The sequence below is a fragment of the Macrobrachium rosenbergii genome, chromosome 11, assembly GCF_040412425.1.
Source record: "Macrobrachium rosenbergii isolate ZJJX-2024 chromosome 11, ASM4041242v1, whole genome shotgun sequence".
NCBI classification, from domain to species: Eukaryota; Metazoa; Arthropoda; class Malacostraca; order Decapoda; family Palaemonidae; genus Macrobrachium; species Macrobrachium rosenbergii.
Genome location: NC_089751.1, coordinates 42405891 through 42424454, shown reverse-complemented (window position 1 = coordinate 42424454; position 18564 = coordinate 42405891). Strand labels below are relative to the sequence as shown.

The following is an 18564-nucleotide window of genomic DNA, read 5'->3' as shown; positions in this document are numbered from 1 at the left end:
CACTCTTTTCCTCATCATCATCATCATCATCATCATTATCATTAGTACCTTTCTCCGTTCAAAACCAGACCTTGTTGGGCACAGCAGGCTTAAGTCGGCATCCATCTTCTCCTTGTAAATCATAGTAGAATCGTGCAGCATATAGATTTCTCCTCTCTCTCTCTTCCTCCTCCTCCTCCTGGAAGCTGTTCTTTCCTCCTCTGGGAGCGATAAGGTCATCCTCTCACCTTGAACAGATCTGGTTTTATTCGGTTAAATACGGAGCGCAAGAGTTTCTAGAGCTCTCCTTCGCAGTTGTTTGAAGATGTGAAATAAAAAAAAAAAACAAAGCATTATACTAGAAGGTGCTGTTGTTATTAAAGCGTAAAAAGCAACTGAATTTGCTTAGAGAAAGTTTGTGTAAATAGATTAGAGATTTAATAAAAGGTAAAAGAAAACAGCCTCGATCTTTAAATCGAGATGGAAGTAGAGGGTTTAGACAGGCGATAATCCGTCAGGCTTTGTTTTTCTCTTACAAGCAAAGAATGTATTAAAGAACCAATAATTTGAAATCAACAGTAGATAAATCATTATATGCAGACATTATATTCTTATTAAGATGTAAAAATAAGGAATATAATCTCCAGATCTCCAGGTTTTAAAGGCAGATGAAAGTAGATAGAGAAACTGCACTGTAAATAGATGTTATTCTTAACAATACACAAGATAAAAAAAAAATAAATAAATAAATAGACATGAAATCACTTCGTCAAGTTGAAAACAGAGTGAGACGATTTATAAGCACATCTTTAAAATCCACCTCAGAGAAAATAGTCATAAACAGAGATTTAAACTCCAAATAAAATGCAAATGAATGAGAAAAACAGTTCACAGATGTCTTAATCCAGGAGAGAGCAGAAGATCAAGAATCGAGAGATAGGTATCGTTTGAGAGAGTCTCTCTCTCTCTCTCTCTCTCTCTCTCTCTCTCTCTCTCTCTCTCTCTCTCTCTCTCTCGAAGGCCTTTCGTAGGGCAGCAGTGAAATAACCTGTGAGAACATGAAGCCTAATGTTCACTCTCTGTCCTTACATCGTATTATTACTTCGTAACAGTTCGTAATGTTACGTCTCTCAGTTAACCTTCATACCTGAGTGATATGGCAGCCGAAGATGACAAAGACTGACGTGTAGATAGACAAAAAGGATGATATCCTCTGCAGTTCCTATTCTTGAAACTGTCTGAACTATATTATCGTCCTTTTTTTTGGGCAAAGTATCGAATATACATTTTGTATCCAATTTTTCGAGCTATCTGCATCGGCGGCAATTTCATCACTGACTTCTTCTTGCTTCAGCGTTGCACCATGCCTGAGTCTCTCTCGCCATCCTGGATGTATGGTGAGAGAGAGACACTTGATACTTGGCTGAAACAGGATTGTCAATGATAAAATCACCGTCGGTGCAGATTAACTCAAAAAACTGAAAAAGCGCATATTCGACACCTTGCCAAAAGAGGGACGATATAGTCCACTTTCAAAGTGAAACAACTATCCAAACACTGGCCTTTTCTGAGTGAAGTAGAAAGGAAACCCCTTAATCCCTACAGTTTTATCGTACGTAAAATCAGAGAATAAAAACGCTCTGGCAATCCGATCGACAAGACTTGGGAAACGAGAAGCTTTCCAAGCAGTGAAAATCAAACCGAACCAACTAAAGATAAACTAAAGAGAAATCCTTTGGCTGATTCTTCTTGTGCTATTCTGTTATCCCTCTTTGCTTTTAACGACTATTCTTATTCCCAAATAAATAGTTAAGTCTATTTTTACTGTCTGCATTTACTCGTTAGTTCCGCTTGTAATGGTGGTTAATCACGTATAAGCATACTTTAAGCAGCTTAGCTGTTATCAAACACTGATCTTTAATTTTCTCAGCAACTGCTTTCGTATCATACATAACCAAGGCTTTTCTTTACGTATTCTTTCAATGCCCTCTCTTTATTTCAAAGTCATTGTTGGTGATTAGTTCTTCGTTTAATAACAGGTATTTTCTCTTACTTTTCATATAGTTTCTTCAGCCTACATTCAATCACAAATTAACAATTATATCCATCTTCTTTGAATAAAATCGATCTGTGCTCACATTAACCTTGAAAAAATATTGATCACCCAGATTTCTGTCTTAATCTCTAACCGAGCTTACCTTCAAAGTCAAAGTCAAAGTCAAAGTCATTCAATGACAGGAATTCCAGTCACTGAATAGCTGAAGGGACTTGTCTTGCGAAATGACATACCTATTAGGCTTCGGGAAATACAGAAAGGTGGCCAGCAGGTCTTTTCTGCACCCTTCTGCGGATGAATTTGCCAGTGAATTTCCATCGGTTTTTCTAGTTTATCTGGGCTTGCTTTTATTCCCAAGTATATTTAGGACTTACTGCTTGAAATTTGTCACGGAGCTTTCCCGATGCAGAACGAGAAGGAGGAATTCCCAGTACTACTTGGCACAAAGACTAAGCAACAAATCTGAGATAAAGCAGTTTTGGGCTTGGCACTGAGAAATCTCTCTCTCTCTCTCTCTCTCTCTCTCTCTCTCTCTCTCTCTCTCTCTCTCTCTCTCCTTTCCACGTGAGGCAACATTTAGTGTAAAAAAAATCAATATGTTCACCTTTAACCCACCCTCTCTCTCTCTCTCTCTCTCTCTCTCTCTCTCTCGGGTCTCTGTTGGTTTGTTAGTTGTCCTAAGGTACACACCAGGCATCTTGTCCCTTGCACACCTTTCACAGAAGGCCGGCTTTATCGAAAGCAACCAGCTCTCTCTCTCTCTCTCTCTCTCTCTCTCTCTCTCTCTCTCTCTCTCTCTCTCTACATTACTGCCTCTAAGCAGTAGAAGGGATCATTCGCTTCTCTCTCTCTCTCTCTCCTACATTACTGCCTCTAAGCAGTAGAAGGGATCTCTCTTCTCTCTCTCTCTCTCTCCTCCCCTGATCTTGACCCTTTTTAATTGATATTTACCATTTTGTTTTCTGGAGGTTGTGAACATCCACTTTGGTTACGTTATCTCTATCTCTCTCTCTCTCTCTCTCTCTCTCTCTCTCTCTCTCTCTCTCTCTCTCTCCTTGTCTTGACCCTTTTTTAATTGTTATTTACCATTTTGTTATCTGGAAGTTCTGAACATCCACTTTATGTTACTCTCTCTCTCTCTCTCTCTCTCTCTCTCTCTCTCTCTCTCTCTCTCTCTCTCTCTTTAATCAGGTCACACCTTTAATTCGGTTAGGATCTCGCACAGGTGAAGAGACGGAAAAGACATTTTTGTTTTTCAGGAGACGTCGTGGTACATAGACTTGCACTTTTGACTGTGTGTCCTCACTATTCTCCTATTTTTCTTCTTTGTTTACTATTTTTTTTTCCTTCCTCTTTCTTTGGAGCCGTTAAAGAACACGCCCTTTTGCTTTCTGCATCTTTATGTTTGTCTCTCTCCTCTTTACTCTGTTATTATTGTTAGTCTCTTATTGCATCTCTCTTTCTTTAACTTTTCGTTACTTATTTCCTTTTCGGTTTCTTTATCTGTTGCTCTTTTGTGGTTTCAGAAACCATAACTCATTTTTAATCAAAGTTCTTTGTGTGCAGGGAACCGTATTTCCTTTGTTTATTAAAAGCCTCTTTATTCCGTTGTGTATTTTGTATTCCTGTCATAGTTATTTTTCATCTCTCTCTCTCTCTCTCTCTCTCTCTTTGACTTTATCATAACTTTCTTTTCTCTTCTTTCTATTCTTCCTCTTCCATCGTTTCGTTGTCAAAGATATCATACTCCTTTTTTTAAATAAGTCTTACAGAACTTGTACGTTCATTTATTCTTCAATTTTTGTCGATACGATTATTTACCTTGAAAACACTTTTTACCTTCTTTTTCCTATTCTTCTTTTTTATTCTTGTTAATGAAACTCTGTCTTTTCCATCAAAAGCTTGCCTGCTCTTATTCGCTTTACTCCGGTCATTCCTCCAATTTTTTGTTTAAACTGTCTCCAACTTTCTTTTTTAAACTTTCGCCTCCTATGTTTCTGCTCTTGAGTAAATTGCGTCTCTTGTTACTAAAGCCTTTCAAATGGAAACACTGTCTTGATCCCACTCAGCCCTCATTACCAGAACCTGATTCGCAAAATACACAAGAGGAAACAGAGAAAAAAATATTTATAGCGTGATTATATCGGTTACTACTTATCTACCACGCATAATATAAGACTTCCGCGGCTGCTACTACTACCATTACTGATTATAAGAGCTAAAAAAGAAGAAGAAGAAGAAGAAGAAGAAGAAGAAGAAGAAGAAGAAGAAGAAGAAAGAGAGAAAGAAGAGAAAGAATAGCCTCGGCAATAAAACAAGCTCGTCAAGGAATGGAAACTCCTCTCGATGTAAACAAGGCGTAAAGCCTCCTTGACTTCCTTTCCCAAGGTCTTTTAGGTCCGTACGTCTTGTATAACCTTTTCGCGAGTCCCCGAAATCCACACCCCTGTCGAAGACTGTCCTCCAATTTTTATTTCTTGATATCGAGTCCCTGGTTTACGCTCCTAATTATAATGCGTAGTCATTCTTAGGCTGGGATAACAAAGTCCACTTAACGCAGCATCCCTAAGTAATTGAATACATTTCAAGTGAATGATTAGGAGAGACACGATTCACGTGAGAATGCCGTGATTCCTCGTTATTTATCAGTCCGCAAAAAAAAAAAATCGTTATCGTAATCGTAACTGTAGTAGCAGGAGTCGTAAAATTATTGATAATTGCTTTGATCGATCGATGAAAACAATAAAACAGGTAGAATGGAAATATCGGTGTACACTTTCTAGAAGCCGAAATGATAATAACAAAATGATTTAGGTAGATGATGTGAGAGTATACTTCCTAATTCCCAGTTTTATCATGCCCTTCGTCATTATAAAACCTAGATAAATTATATATATGTATATATATATATATATATATATATATATATATATATATATATATATATATATATATGTATATATATATATATATGTGTGTATGTGTGTGTGTATATATATATACTGTATATATATGTATATATATATATATGTATATATGTACATATTTATACATATACATATATATATGTGTGTGTGTGTGTAACCAAATAAATAAGTAGTCCTTTATACTAGACTCCTATATAGCAAGAGTTGTGGGATTAGCGTTAATTGTTACAGTAGATCGATGAAAACAGTAAAATAGGCTGGATGAAAATATTAATGTATATTTTATACATACCAAAATAATCATAACAATAATTTGGGAAACGCATTGTGAAAGCATACTTCCTGATTCCCAAAATTTATCATACACTTCGTCAGTATAAAACCAAATGAATATATTAATAGATGGAAAAGTATTGTGAAAGCATACTTCCTATTTCCAAAGTTATCATACCCTTCGTCATTATAAAACCCAAATAAACAAATCATGTCAATAAATGGATAAACTTTTGTTTATGCATTTATTGACTTGTGATTCATTTATTTTGGTTTTATAAGGACGAAGGGTATGATAACTTTTGGGAACGGAAAGTTTGCTTTCACAATACTTTTCCATTTATTGACTTATTTGTTCTTGGTTTTATAGTGACGAAGGGTATAATAACTTTTGGAAAGGGGAGGTATGTTTTCACAACACTTTTCCGTTTATTGATTTACCTATTTTGGTTTTATAATGACGAAGGGCATGATAAATTTTGGAAAGGGTATGCTCTCACAATGCTTTTCCATTTATTGATTTATTTATTTTGGTTTTACAATGACGAAGGGTATGATAACTTTTGGAAACGGGCAGTTTGTTTTCATAATACTTTTCTGTTTATTGATTTATTTATATTGGTTTTACAATGACGAAGGGTATGATAACTTTTGGAAAGGGGAGGTATGTTTTCACAACACTTTTCCATTCATTTATTTATTTATTTTAGTTTTACAAACAGTTTTATAAATAGCCCTTTATACCGGACTCTTTGACCGAGAAAATGCAAAAGTTTCCATTGATTATTAAAGCCGTACCTCTGTCAGCGTCCTTGATATCTTATCGGGAAGATAACACTCAGATACGCTGAGATCAATACCCCCTCACCGATCTCTTGTGGACTCAAAGGTCAGTGACATGCGGATCACACCGGTTCCTCTTTAAGCAAATGCCACCCTGGGCAGGAACCTTTCTTTAATACCAAGGCTGATTTAGACGGACCGTGATCGATACATTGTTAAGACGTAAAAATGTATAAAAGGGAGTGGGAAATCGACACATGAATGATTTTATGAATGTGGATCTGCAAAAAAAAAAAAAAATCATAGGCATCAGAAGGTTGATAGTATCTCTAGAATATTTTTGGTAGCCAAGTGTAGTGTGAAAAAATGGATATTGGAAATGGGGATAAATAAGTATAAATAAGTATAAAAGAACTCCATAAAACCCTTAAAATATTTTGTGAAGTGAAATTTGACATAAAAAGTCGAAATAAGTGAATAAAAAAATGAAATATGTAGGAATAGTTTTTCTAAATATTAGGAATTAGAACTTGTAACTAACAATTACGACACTCTACGGAGTAAAATGCGAAAACTGAAAGTGAAAATGGCAAATGAAAATAAATTTATCTTAATTACGAGAAAATTACTTAATTACTTACGTTAAGAGGGCGCAGTTTTTTAAAATGGCATTCTGCATATCTCTAAAGAACTGTATTTTGCCGTTTAAAACTTGAACATCTTAAACCTCTTTTGCATCTTTAAAAGAAATTATTATAAGGGAGGCACCTGAATGGTTGATGAGACAATAATGCGAAAGAGGACATTTTTAGATATTCCTGTGAACATTTTGTAGTGGCATTTAATCTGGAAGAATAACAATACTCTTAGATGAAACAGTGCTGATAGCATTTTAATAGTACGAGTATGCATGTATGTACGTACGTACGTAAACACTACCATGGACTAGATAATGGAACTTCCCCGTTACTGATATCACAAAGCTCACAAAAAGAAAAACTGGAGGAAAAGAGCATCAATAAATGTGATTTCTAATTATCATCACCTTAGGAAAAACCTCAGGAGATATCATGGCCGCCCTTGATAGCAAAAACTCCAACACTATTGAGATTATAGTAATGTAGAGAAAGATCTGCAACTAGAAAAACATTGAAAAATATTATAAACTGACAGAAAATTTCCAGAGTAAAGTAGTGATGATACGAAGAAAAGAGAGAGAGAGAGAGAGAGAGAGAGAGAGAGAGAGAGATGTACACGTGAACAGAAAGTAGCCGGGTGTATGCGTATTTTAGAACTAGGAGTCTTTTCTTACAGCTCTTAAAAACTGCGTGCAAACTGCTAGTTTCCGTCCACGTGTAACAAACACATCTCCGCTCTCTCTCTCTCTCTCTCTCTCTCTCTCTCTCTCTCTCTCTCTCTCTTCAGACCTGCTCTTCTGATGCCGAAACATTTACCTTGGAAATCGATTAGCAGATTCTAGACGTTCCACTTGTCTCAGGATCTTAGTGCGCACCTGCGAAAAGGTCTTATTTTCAGTTGACTATAAAATTAAACGTATGCATTTTACAAAAAAAAAAAAAATCAAGTTATAATAGCTTATAGATTCTGCTTTCTCCGGACACGCTGCTTATAATTGTAATTGCTATTTATAATACTATTTTTAGATTTAAGATCATTTTAACCTTTTTGTTTATGATCTCAGTATTGATGAACACCGTGGCATCTGCTGAAGCTTTTAATTGGTTGATAATGAGTATAAACTTCATGAATGAGTCACGCATTACGATGCTGTTTTCCACCTGTGTCTGTGTGTACGATTAGGCAATCCTTGGCAGTGTTTATATATATATATATATATATATATATATATATATATATATATATATATATATATATATATATATATATATATATATACATATGGAATATATAAGAGTGTGTATTTGCGCATAAGAAATGGGACTAAGCCTGCGATTCTTAAACGAGTTTCTGGAAAATCTAGAGAGTATTATTGACATATAAACATCTCTTGCATATTCAAAACATGAAAATCAACACTTATTCCACTTAACCTCGAAGACACGAGACGTTGCTTGTGACTCCGACGAGGCAAACAGGTGATGCTTGTCACCTTGATCTGAAAAGACAGACAGATATCGCTTTTATTTGAGAAAAGTGAAAGCCATTATTTGTAAATGCAGCATGTGCCGTTTCTTTACGTGTTAGTGGAAGACAAGTGGTTTGTACTTAGTTCTAGATCAAAAGCTGAACGTATCTCGCTTGTTACTTACAATAATGAAAGGAAATCAAATTGCATGTAACCGTGTGATAACATACAAGGACTGCGCATAACTTACGTTAATAATAGATTAACATTAATATCTTTCTGATTCAATACATGAAATGAAGGAAGGACATAAAATCAAAATACGAACAAGACATCTGCATTTGCGGGAAGACATTAAAAGCAAAAGCATATTGGCTGTGAACTGAAAACATTAAAATAAAAATCCAGTGATTTGAATGAATTCCTATAAATTCCACTTACATTTGTAAGCCCTTCGGATAGTGCTTTCCAGGTTCCTGTAAGGAATCCTGCCAGGTCAGTACAGTGAAACCACAAGTTCGAGGATCAAAGGATAATGCACGAACAGTTTCAAGACCTTGCATTCTTTTCCAGACAACGGCGTCCACATTGAAGGGGAAAGTGATACGCAGAAACTATTTGTGAATTATGATTTGTCCCTCAAAATTGTTATTCTATTTTCTTCATTAAGATTCGGTCATTTGAAGTTTAAGAATGTTCGAAATTCATTGCGCAGTTTGGGGTCTGGTTAGGTTAATGAACTTTGATTTCATGTGTGAATCCTGCCGTAAGCATGAATATTAGTTTAATGCTAGGATTCCATTCGATAATATGAAACGTAATGTGTGAATGAAAGTCGAATTTACGAAATCCAGTTTTACGTCGAGACGACAATCACTTATGAACTATGGTTGCATCTATGTGCCTCAGTCAAATTGCAGGGATACAGCGTTGTAAATGGAGTACTTTTGATCATGAAATGCAAGGATCTTCTAGGCAGTCTGGTCTAGTGGAAGAAAACAACTGTGCTTAATAGGTAACGACTATCATATGTCTGAATTATCTGCATAATAAACAAGCGCTATAAAGTGGAGAGAATAGTCTGATTCATGCGTTACTTCAGTGTGGAGAGATTCCCCATCCATATGAAATCCTAAACGCATAGAAAATCTAGGATCGCCAACAGCTCTTAATGCAAGTTATTTCGTCCAGTTCGGTCGGACGTCCTACTTCTCTTCAAAAAGGATTTAGTTGTGTCTGTAAATTCCAACAAAATGGAATAAATTGTCCCGGTTTTCGTGATCGTCTCGAGCATATGAAGTTACGTATATGGGGAGCGTTGCCTTGTCAAAGTATGAAATCAATTCGTACTTATAAACAAACAGCCTTTGAAACTCAGCTCTCTTTTCTGAAAGCTACTTGCAGATTTCATGTACTGAAAGAACATTTATTTTCATATAATGCGAAGTCCGTATTCTGCATTAGGAATAGGTAACCAAGTTATCTATTTCGAATCCACCTCCAGAGAGTTCAATTTAGTACTGTAGGTGATGACTTAGAAGCTTACATTAAATTCTTCTCCTGAATGGGTTTCCTTACACTTCGATATTTGATATTTCATTTACTTATAAATTACCTTAAAATATTAACCAATTAGTTGTTTGTTTGTCTGAACCTTTTCGTTCTTTGTATAATTCTTGTCAGGGTGGAATATTTACGAAAATGAGGACACACACACACTGAAAACAAGAAATCTAAATAAATTGCTGTGAAATATCAGTACCACGTGCAACCTTTTGAAAGCTAAATTAGCCCCTAGATATTTCAGAGCCCTGTTTCCAAGGCTATACAGTGCCAATGTGCTCTCTTGACAGTAGAGTAAAAGTAATCGTTTTTAGCATTTTGTTTAAGGAAGCATCGTTGAATGACCAAATGACTTTTTGAAAGAGAACACCGCAGTAATGGGGGATCCTATTTGTGAGATTATTTGACTTTCTGTGAGAGGTAATGATATGAATTCGGCAAATATAGCGGCCGAATTTGTGGACGGAATCCTGGTGAACCTACCTACTGTTTTAGCAAGCACCTTTAAATATCCAAGTGAGTTGAGAGTCAAGAATTTTAGCTCGAATTCATCACTTTCGTCAGAAGATTTGTTAGTTCGTTAGGAACTTCGGTGAGGTGTTTTGGTACGGACTCTGTGATGATATCGGCCAAATTTGTTGCTGAAATTTTTATGAAGTCTTTGCTTGTATTGGATCTTGTGAAGAGCATTTTCAAAGCAGGTGTCCTTGTTTCGCCAATTAATGAATACCAGGTGTCCTATCCGTCCTCAGTTTTTAAACGTAGGTGACATCTTCAAGAAATTAATTTTTCCGGTATAAAGAAAAGAATTTTGAGTGAATTCTTTACGGATGGATATGAAATAATGTTGGGAACATTAGAAATTACTACTAAAAGTCCTCCAGACGTATTATTTTGCTCTCAGAAAGGTTTCACACCTGTCACAGGTACATTTAATGGCAACAACAGGTGATACATGTTGTGCTTACCATGTCAGGATTATTCTGGGTTCAACATCCTTGACCAAAACATCGCTTTGTTTGCGTTCCCTGTTCTCTCTTTTCTCTGTTTCTAAGTGCGGGCTTTCTATTTTACGGGAATCTTTGCAAATGAATGACCTTTGATGCTTACTACAGAAGAAGGTTTGTTAATTTGGGGTGATGATAATAATAAGAAATAAGTAAAAAAAAAAAACACACACAATGAAACTTCAGGATTGTCGAAACTATGGCTTTTTTTTTTATCCAGATATACTCTTAGAATGAGAAATGACCGATGGAAAGGTTATTCGAATGAGGTTTCATAGACATATAAATATATATATATATATATATATATATATATATATATATATATATATATATATATATATATATATATATATATATATATATATATATATATATATATATATATATATATATATATATATATATATATATATATGAGAGAGAGAGAGAGAGAGAGAGAGAGAGAGAGAGAGAGAGAGAGTGAGAGAGAGCAAAACACTGAGAAACATCGGAAAAGAAAAAGGGGGCAGGAGTTGCCCCATCAACACAGATCTAGAGCTAAGTTCACAGGAATGAGGAGTGAACCCATGAACTTTCTAGACTTTCCATTAACATCTTTTGCCATACTCTATGAAAAAAAAAATAATATACCATAGACAGATTCAGAACATGCTCTGAAGTGTTAAAGGAAAGAATAACTGAAGATGAATGAAGCATGAAAATAGCCACTGGTGGATTGTGCTTTTTGGAAACCTTGCTGGTGTTCGCATAGAAAGTGGGAGCTACGTCATAAGTGAATAGTGAAAACATGGTAGCTACAGAACTGGACTGGCCAAGTACCTAGAAGTGTTTTAAAAGGAAACTAAAACAGATAAAAAATAATAAGTATTGAAAGGGGGAATAAGCGTGGGCTTAGGCAAGGAAATGGGTGGGATTATCTAGCACTTATTACGAAACAAACGTATCAGAAGTATAAGAGTGAAGAGGAGTTTTAGTTGGTGTATCTAGCGTACATGAACCCAGAGTAGGTCTATGATAGAACTGACAGAGGTGCAATGTGAGAGATGTTGGGATGTGTGTTGAAGAAGGGTTAAGAGAGATTATTAGTTTATGGGGCGAAGGAGAAACTTGTATTTGAATATTTAGATGGCAGAGTAACAGGTCAGATGTGAAAGACGGTCGGGGAATGGTTATGACTCTGAGCTTATTCTGTACTTCGTATAAGAAGAGTTGAGAGAATTAAAGGAAAGAAAAGAAGATGGAGGTCAAGTTGTGGTATAAGACAAGGACTGAGAGTTCCATGTGGTGGATTTGATGGTTATAGATGATACATTGTTACATGAGGACTGTGAGGAAAAGCTTCAGAGACTGACAGAAGAGCTTGAAAGTTTCTATAGGGAGAATATATTTTAAGTATACCTTAGTTTTACCAGACCACTGAGCTGATTAACAGCTCTCCTAGGGCTGGCCCGAAGGATTAGGCTTATTTTACGTGGCTAAGAACCAATTGGTTTAAGACTAAGGTTGTGGAGGAGGTATATAGAAGCCAGGAACCAAAGAATGTTAGCATGCAAGGAGGAAGATTGGAAGTGGTCTCACCTTATAAATGTTTGGGAGAAAATGTAACAGATATATGGTCAATATGTGCAGCCAGGAAAGTACTGTAGCACTATCTCTGAAAAATTTCTCGAAAAGGAGAGTGTTTAAAAAAGCAAAAGTTGGGATGTAGTACCTACTTTATCGTAGTGGAACAGGAATGCTAAATACAAATAAGGGAAGGCAGGTGGAAACAGCTGAGACGCATTATTTATGTACTAGTATAGGTGGACATGGAGTAAGAACGGCCAGAAAAAAAGGGTTAATGTTAAGATGCAAAGATGATACAGTAAAAAGTTAGTATGGGTAAAATGATAGATCAGGGTGAACTGGGTAATTAGTTCACGATGAGAGAATGGCGAACAAAATACTTGTATAAAGAAGCTATGAGTAAAAAAGAGTAAAGACGGAATGGAGCGTATTGAGACAAAACTTGTTAGACTTGGCGGAACATAGGACAAAAGTGCTTTTAGTGTACAAATGAGAGAGGTCCTTGACCCCTGTTTCTGTGGAAGGACAGATGCTCTGATGACTAGTCGTATATGTTAAGTTTTTAAATATATATATATATATATATATATATATATATATATATATATATATATATATATATATATATATATATATATATATATATATATATATGTATGTATGTATGTATGTATGTGTGTGTCTATATATTAGGCGTGTATGTATGCGTATTTAAGGGTATTCGCCCTCAGTTCTCACCAAGCCCATTGGTATAAGGATGCTATCCCAACGTTCTTCACAATCGCCAGTAGGCAGGTACCCAATTCTCTGCTGAGGTCAGCGGAGACAGACTGTAATGGACATTGCCTAAAGCGTTCCTGTTCGTTCGAAAATCAAGCTCGTGACTGTTCCTTGTTGGGGACTTAATGCTCTCTCTCTCTCTCTCTCTCTCTCTCTCTCTCTCTCTCTCTCTCTCTCTCTCTCTATGTATATATATATATATATATATATATATATATATATATATATATATATGTGTGTGTGTGTGTGTGTGTGTGTGTGTGTGTGTGTGTGTGTGCGTGTGTGTGTGTGTGTTTGTGTGTGTGACTACAAAATAGTTTTTGTTAAAACAGCGCTCCATCTAATAAAGATAGCCCATAAAACTGACAGTTGGAGAAACAGTTTTATTTGTGAGTTACTTTTATTAGGTATATATATGTGTGCGTGTTTGTGTGTGTGTGTTTGTATCACATGTTAAAAACGACTTGATAAGCACCTCATCATTTTCTTTCATTCTGTACTTTCTCAGAGACATGCCCACATTCTTCACTAACGACGCCTTTGAAAATCTTGACGGTGCTTATGGACTGCCACCTATAAAATACCCTGATGGTACGCATCAGTTTTGTGTTCCAGGTTTAATTTTCACTAATAAGCTGTAAATTTAATCTGATATAGATATCATTCCTATAGATGATTTTTTTAATGTAAGTACGCCATCTTTAGATTCAGATGGTTTTGTCCCTTTGTTACAGCTTTCGAAGTTTTCGACAATTTGCAACATTTAGTGAAACATTTCGATATTTATTAGTTAGCAGCAGTTCATTTACATATCACAAAAATTTATGTTCAATATGTTTTGTTTTTGAGAATTTTTGTAATAGTCTGCTAAGCAAATTTTAATAGTTGATACTTCCAATGTATACGTTAAGCCATTGACATGAAGATTCGATGTACCAGGCCACTGGTACCTGAAAATTGGTCACAATCGTCAGTACGAGAAGAAGATCAGTACGCGGAGTGAGATCAGTGAATGGTACGCTATCACCAGGGGTCATCCCGAGGGCGTGCCCAGACTGGCCGAATTTCTCAAGAGCTTGCTTCCAGGTCAGTCTTCGTGTTTTTTTCTTTTCTTTATTTCTAATAGGTTTAATTTGTGACTAAGCCTCAAATCTTAGTGGAGTTTAAAAACATCTTTTCGTTTCTCTGTTTGGCGTTGAAGTTGAACTCACTTTATTTATTTACTTTTCTAGTAATGTGAGATTTATCTGTGACTTTATTCGTTCAGAAGCCCTGCGTTTTATTTCTGCTCAGTGGCTCTGCTTTCAACATAGCTTCTACTTAACTGCCTTGATTACAAGACGACGCAAAGCCTACGAATATTTTTAAATAAAACTGCTTTGTCCGTAATGATCCAAAAGAACAATACCATTGCATGGGATGTTAACGACGGTCACTGACTTAAATCTAACCCACCAATCCTTAGTCAGTGGTCGTCTTTACGGGACAGGAGACATGAATCTCCACTTCCAAAATTTTTCGCGATCCTTCTTACCAAACCCTGATCAGTGATAAAGCTTTACGATGCGATCCCTGGCTTGAGTCTCGTTTATCCGTTCTTCACTTTTGCTGACTAATTTTAGTCTCTTTTCCTCAAGCACAAAGCAGTGACTGGGGAGACAAACCAAGAATTGGGAGGACAAAGCATGGATTTGGGGACAAATAAATGACTGGGGAGACAAAGCAATGATTTTGGTGACAAAGTAGTGATTGAGAAGACAAAGCAATCACTACCGAGACAAAGCAATGACTGAGGGGACAAAGCAACGTTTTTAGTGACAATCGATGATTGGAGAAACAAAGCAGTGACTGGGGAGACAAACCAAGGATTGTCAGGACAAAGCAAGGATTTGGAGGACTAAGCACGGATTTGGGGGACAAAACAAGGATTAGGGAACAAAGCAGTGATTGGCAAGACAAAACACTGACTATCGAAACAAAGCAATGACTGGGGAGACAAAGCAAGGATTTAGGGGACAAAGCAGTGATTGACAAGACAAAGCATTGACCATCGAAACAAAGCAATGACTGAGGAGACAAAACAAGGATTTGGAAGACAAAACAATGATTGGGGAGACAAAGCAATGATTTTGGTGACAAAGCAATGATAGAGAAGATAAAGCAATGATTGGGGAGACAAAACAGCGACTGGGCAGACAAAGCAATGATCGGGATACAAAGCAGTAATTTGGATGACAAAGCAATGATTGTGAAGGCAAAGCAGTGACTGGCGAGACAAAGCAATGATTAGTTAGAATAAAAGCTTTTGTAGATTTAAAAAAAAACAAAATTAATTGTGGATTTTTCCCCTTTTTAGTGACTTATCATTAGATTTAGATAACAGACTGATTGCAATGTCAGTTATGTGATAGACTGTTCTGACTGGGATCGTAGTCTCTCTGTTGGCTATCCTGTTGATCTAGGAAAGCCTTTTATTCAGTTTTTCTAATTAAACGTTACTAGGAAGATCACAGTTTTAATTATTTGCCTTTCATAATATCAAAAGACCACAATTTTCGTGTTTTTTTTGCATTCCCGATTTATTATTCATTCTTGATTTGGAATCTGCGTAATCGGAACGGATTTGGTAATAGTGTTTTTTTGACAAACGATTAGCTCGTCGCCATGGCAGGAGAATGCTACGTAGAACATAACGACAGTTTCATTAAGACAATTGATAATGTTAAGATTTTTCACAAACGTTTAGCTCATCCCCATGACGGGAGAATGCTACGCAGAATATAATAAGAAGTTTCATAAAGACAATTGATAACATTAAGATTTTTCACAAAACGATTAGCTCATGGCCATGGCGGGAGAATACGACGTAGAATATAACAACAGTTTCACAAAGACGCTGCAGTGCAGATGACGCTTTTTACCCAGCAGGTCTGAAAGTAGAAGCCGTGTCAGGAGATGGTTGCATAACCTCTCACACGCCGAACGAAGAGCCTTTTATCGACCTTATAACCGAGGGTTTCGGGGTGGCCCTCGGTGGTAATCGATGGGCGGCGAAGTCGAGCGACGAAATCGGACGCCTGGCTGCCAGGCTCCTGGTCCTCGACGAATGGCAGTCCGAGATTCCCAGAGACCGCGTTCGAATCGTATGGAGGGCTGAGCATAAGCTGTGATTTAACGGAGACCGAAACCAAAGAGCAGAGTAAGAATGTTTTCATGCATATAAACAAAAGTGCTTTCATTCATATTTGTAAATTTTTATGTAACTGCGTATATATTTGTTTATGAAATATATTTATCCTGAAGTCCCCAAAAAATGAGAAAATAGTGGGCAAGCATGAGCATTAGGTGTGACGGTGCATGTAAGTAATGTCCGTATCAGCTCGGTAGTGGTTTCTTGGTGCAATTCTCTAAAGTCTTACTGAGGTATTTTAAGAGCAGTTATCCTCTGATTTAGATCTTGTCCTTCAAATTTTTAAGTATATATCTATATCTCTCTCTATATATATAAACTTAAAAATTTGAAGGACAAGATCTAAATCAGGTGAGAACTGCACTTGCAATACCTCAGTAAAACTTTAGAAAATTTCACCAAGAAACCACACACGCGCACTCACGCGCACACACACATACATATATATACTGTATATATATGTGTGTGTATGTGTACAGTTTATATACACACAAATAATATATATATATATATATATATATATATATATATATATATATATATATATATATATATATATATATATATATGTGTGTATATATCTTGTTCTCATTTGGAGAAGGGGCACCTAAAGGGTAAAGCTATTTGGTTTCTTATCAAATCTTTAGGGATAACGTTGCAGGCCCTGCTAATTTCCTTCTGACTCTAGCAGACGCGTGTACCCACTTACAGCTGGGCTGGCTGCTGAAGGACGATATGCCAGAAGCGAACCACAAACCCAGCAGACGTGCAAACCTGAGCATAGACCGATACCCATGGCTCCATTCCTGGCTCAGAGGATAGTAAAATCGTGTATTAGCGAGAATCGTTCAGATATTTGTGTTCGTGTGTATAAGGATTTAATTCTGTGTCTATTGAATTATGCAAAATTTGGCTATAAAGCCAAGCACTCGGGCACTTTCAGCCATTCAGTTCTTAAAATGAAAAAGAGAGAGTTAAAGCGGTTGGACAGCAAGATGGGAGAAAGGAAGTGGGAACAGAGGCCAAGCAAGAGGTTGAATAGTGAGTGCAGCAAGGGGCCGAAGGAACTCTGCAAGCAACCAACAGCGCATTACATGAGGTGCACTGGCGGCACTACAGCCCTACAGGGTTTAATTTTATGTATTCGTACTCACACACACGAAACACACTCACGCCTGAAAAAGATTCATGACAACAGCTACGTAATAGCTCGCTCTGTCATCAGGCAAGCGACGCCAAATAGCTCCCCTTCAAGAAGACTAAAACAGAAGCGGACTCAGAAGTGAACCTTGACAGAGGAGAGCGTAATCACTTGAGCACTTCGCCTTGTGTTGCGGAGTAATAGAGATGGCAATAATATTATCAGCGAAGGCTGAGTCATGGGACCAAAAAGCCGCCTTGCCCAGGAGTCCCTCGGCCCACAGCGGAGGCGACAGCGACTCCTCTTACGCAACAGAATTCCTCGGAGCTTCGAGAGCTGAGGTGACAGAAGTAACATCAAAGATCTTACAGTCGCACTATTCAGGACGCAACATTTTAATTGGGAATAGTTGTCAATAAACAGGGATATGAATAAGAAGGTTTATAAACAATGTCGTATAGTTATACATGCTATAATATCGATAGTAATTATAATAATGGTGTATCTAAAAGCAATATGATTTTGTAATATGTAATAACAAACGCCTAAGCAAGACTATATAAAATTACTTTGTTTTTAAAATTATTTTAAAAACAGTTATTCATGATATAGATTTAACACATAGCTGAAAACTCGCTGTGGTTTACTTGACCGAAGGCCGTTAAAGTTATATAATGCTGTCAAGTCAGAAAGACATTTTAGTCATCCAGAGAATTTGGGAAATTCATTACTAAATAAATGCAGTCTTTCGAAACGGCTCCTTAAAGCTAGTGTTTGACATCAGTGACTCGTCAGTTTAGGTAATAATCTTATTGTTCTTTCCATTTTTTACCTGTATATTAGAATTTTGGTACAGAAAAGCAAAACTACACATCCCTGTATTCCAACGTTACTAAAGGATCCAGCCATCTTTTCTGATGAAACGCATCACCACTAATAATAATAATAAATAATAATAATAATAATAATAATAATAATAATAATAATAATAATAGATAAGTATAAAGTCCTGAAAATCGAAATAAGAAGGATATGGAATATGCCAGTGGAAATTGTACCCATAATCATAGGAACACTAGGCACGATCCCAAGATCCCTGAAAAGGAATCTGGAATAACTAGATTCCGAAGTAGCTCCAGGACTCATGCAGAAAAGTGTGCTACTAGAAACAGCACACAGTGAGAAAAGT

General features: G+C 36.6%; 1 protein-coding gene across 1 annotated transcript in view; it reads left to right on the top strand.

Annotated features, from left to right (window-relative positions):
- The window catches only part of LOC136843585 (monomeric sarcosine oxidase-like), a 35523-nt gene extending 17474 nt beyond the window's left edge, over window positions 1-18049 (top strand). The window contains exons 6-9 of the mRNA XM_067112089.1: window positions 13553-13635; window positions 13984-14130; window positions 15973-16243; window positions 16946-18049. Of these exons, the coding sequence (XP_066968190.1) occupies window positions 13553-13635; window positions 13984-14130; window positions 15973-16214 (472 nt within the window). The 3' untranslated portion in view covers window positions 16215-16243; window positions 16946-18049. The remainder of the gene's footprint in view (window positions 1-13552; window positions 13636-13983; window positions 14131-15972; window positions 16244-16945) is intronic.
- Window positions 18050-18564: the final 515 nt, after the last annotated feature.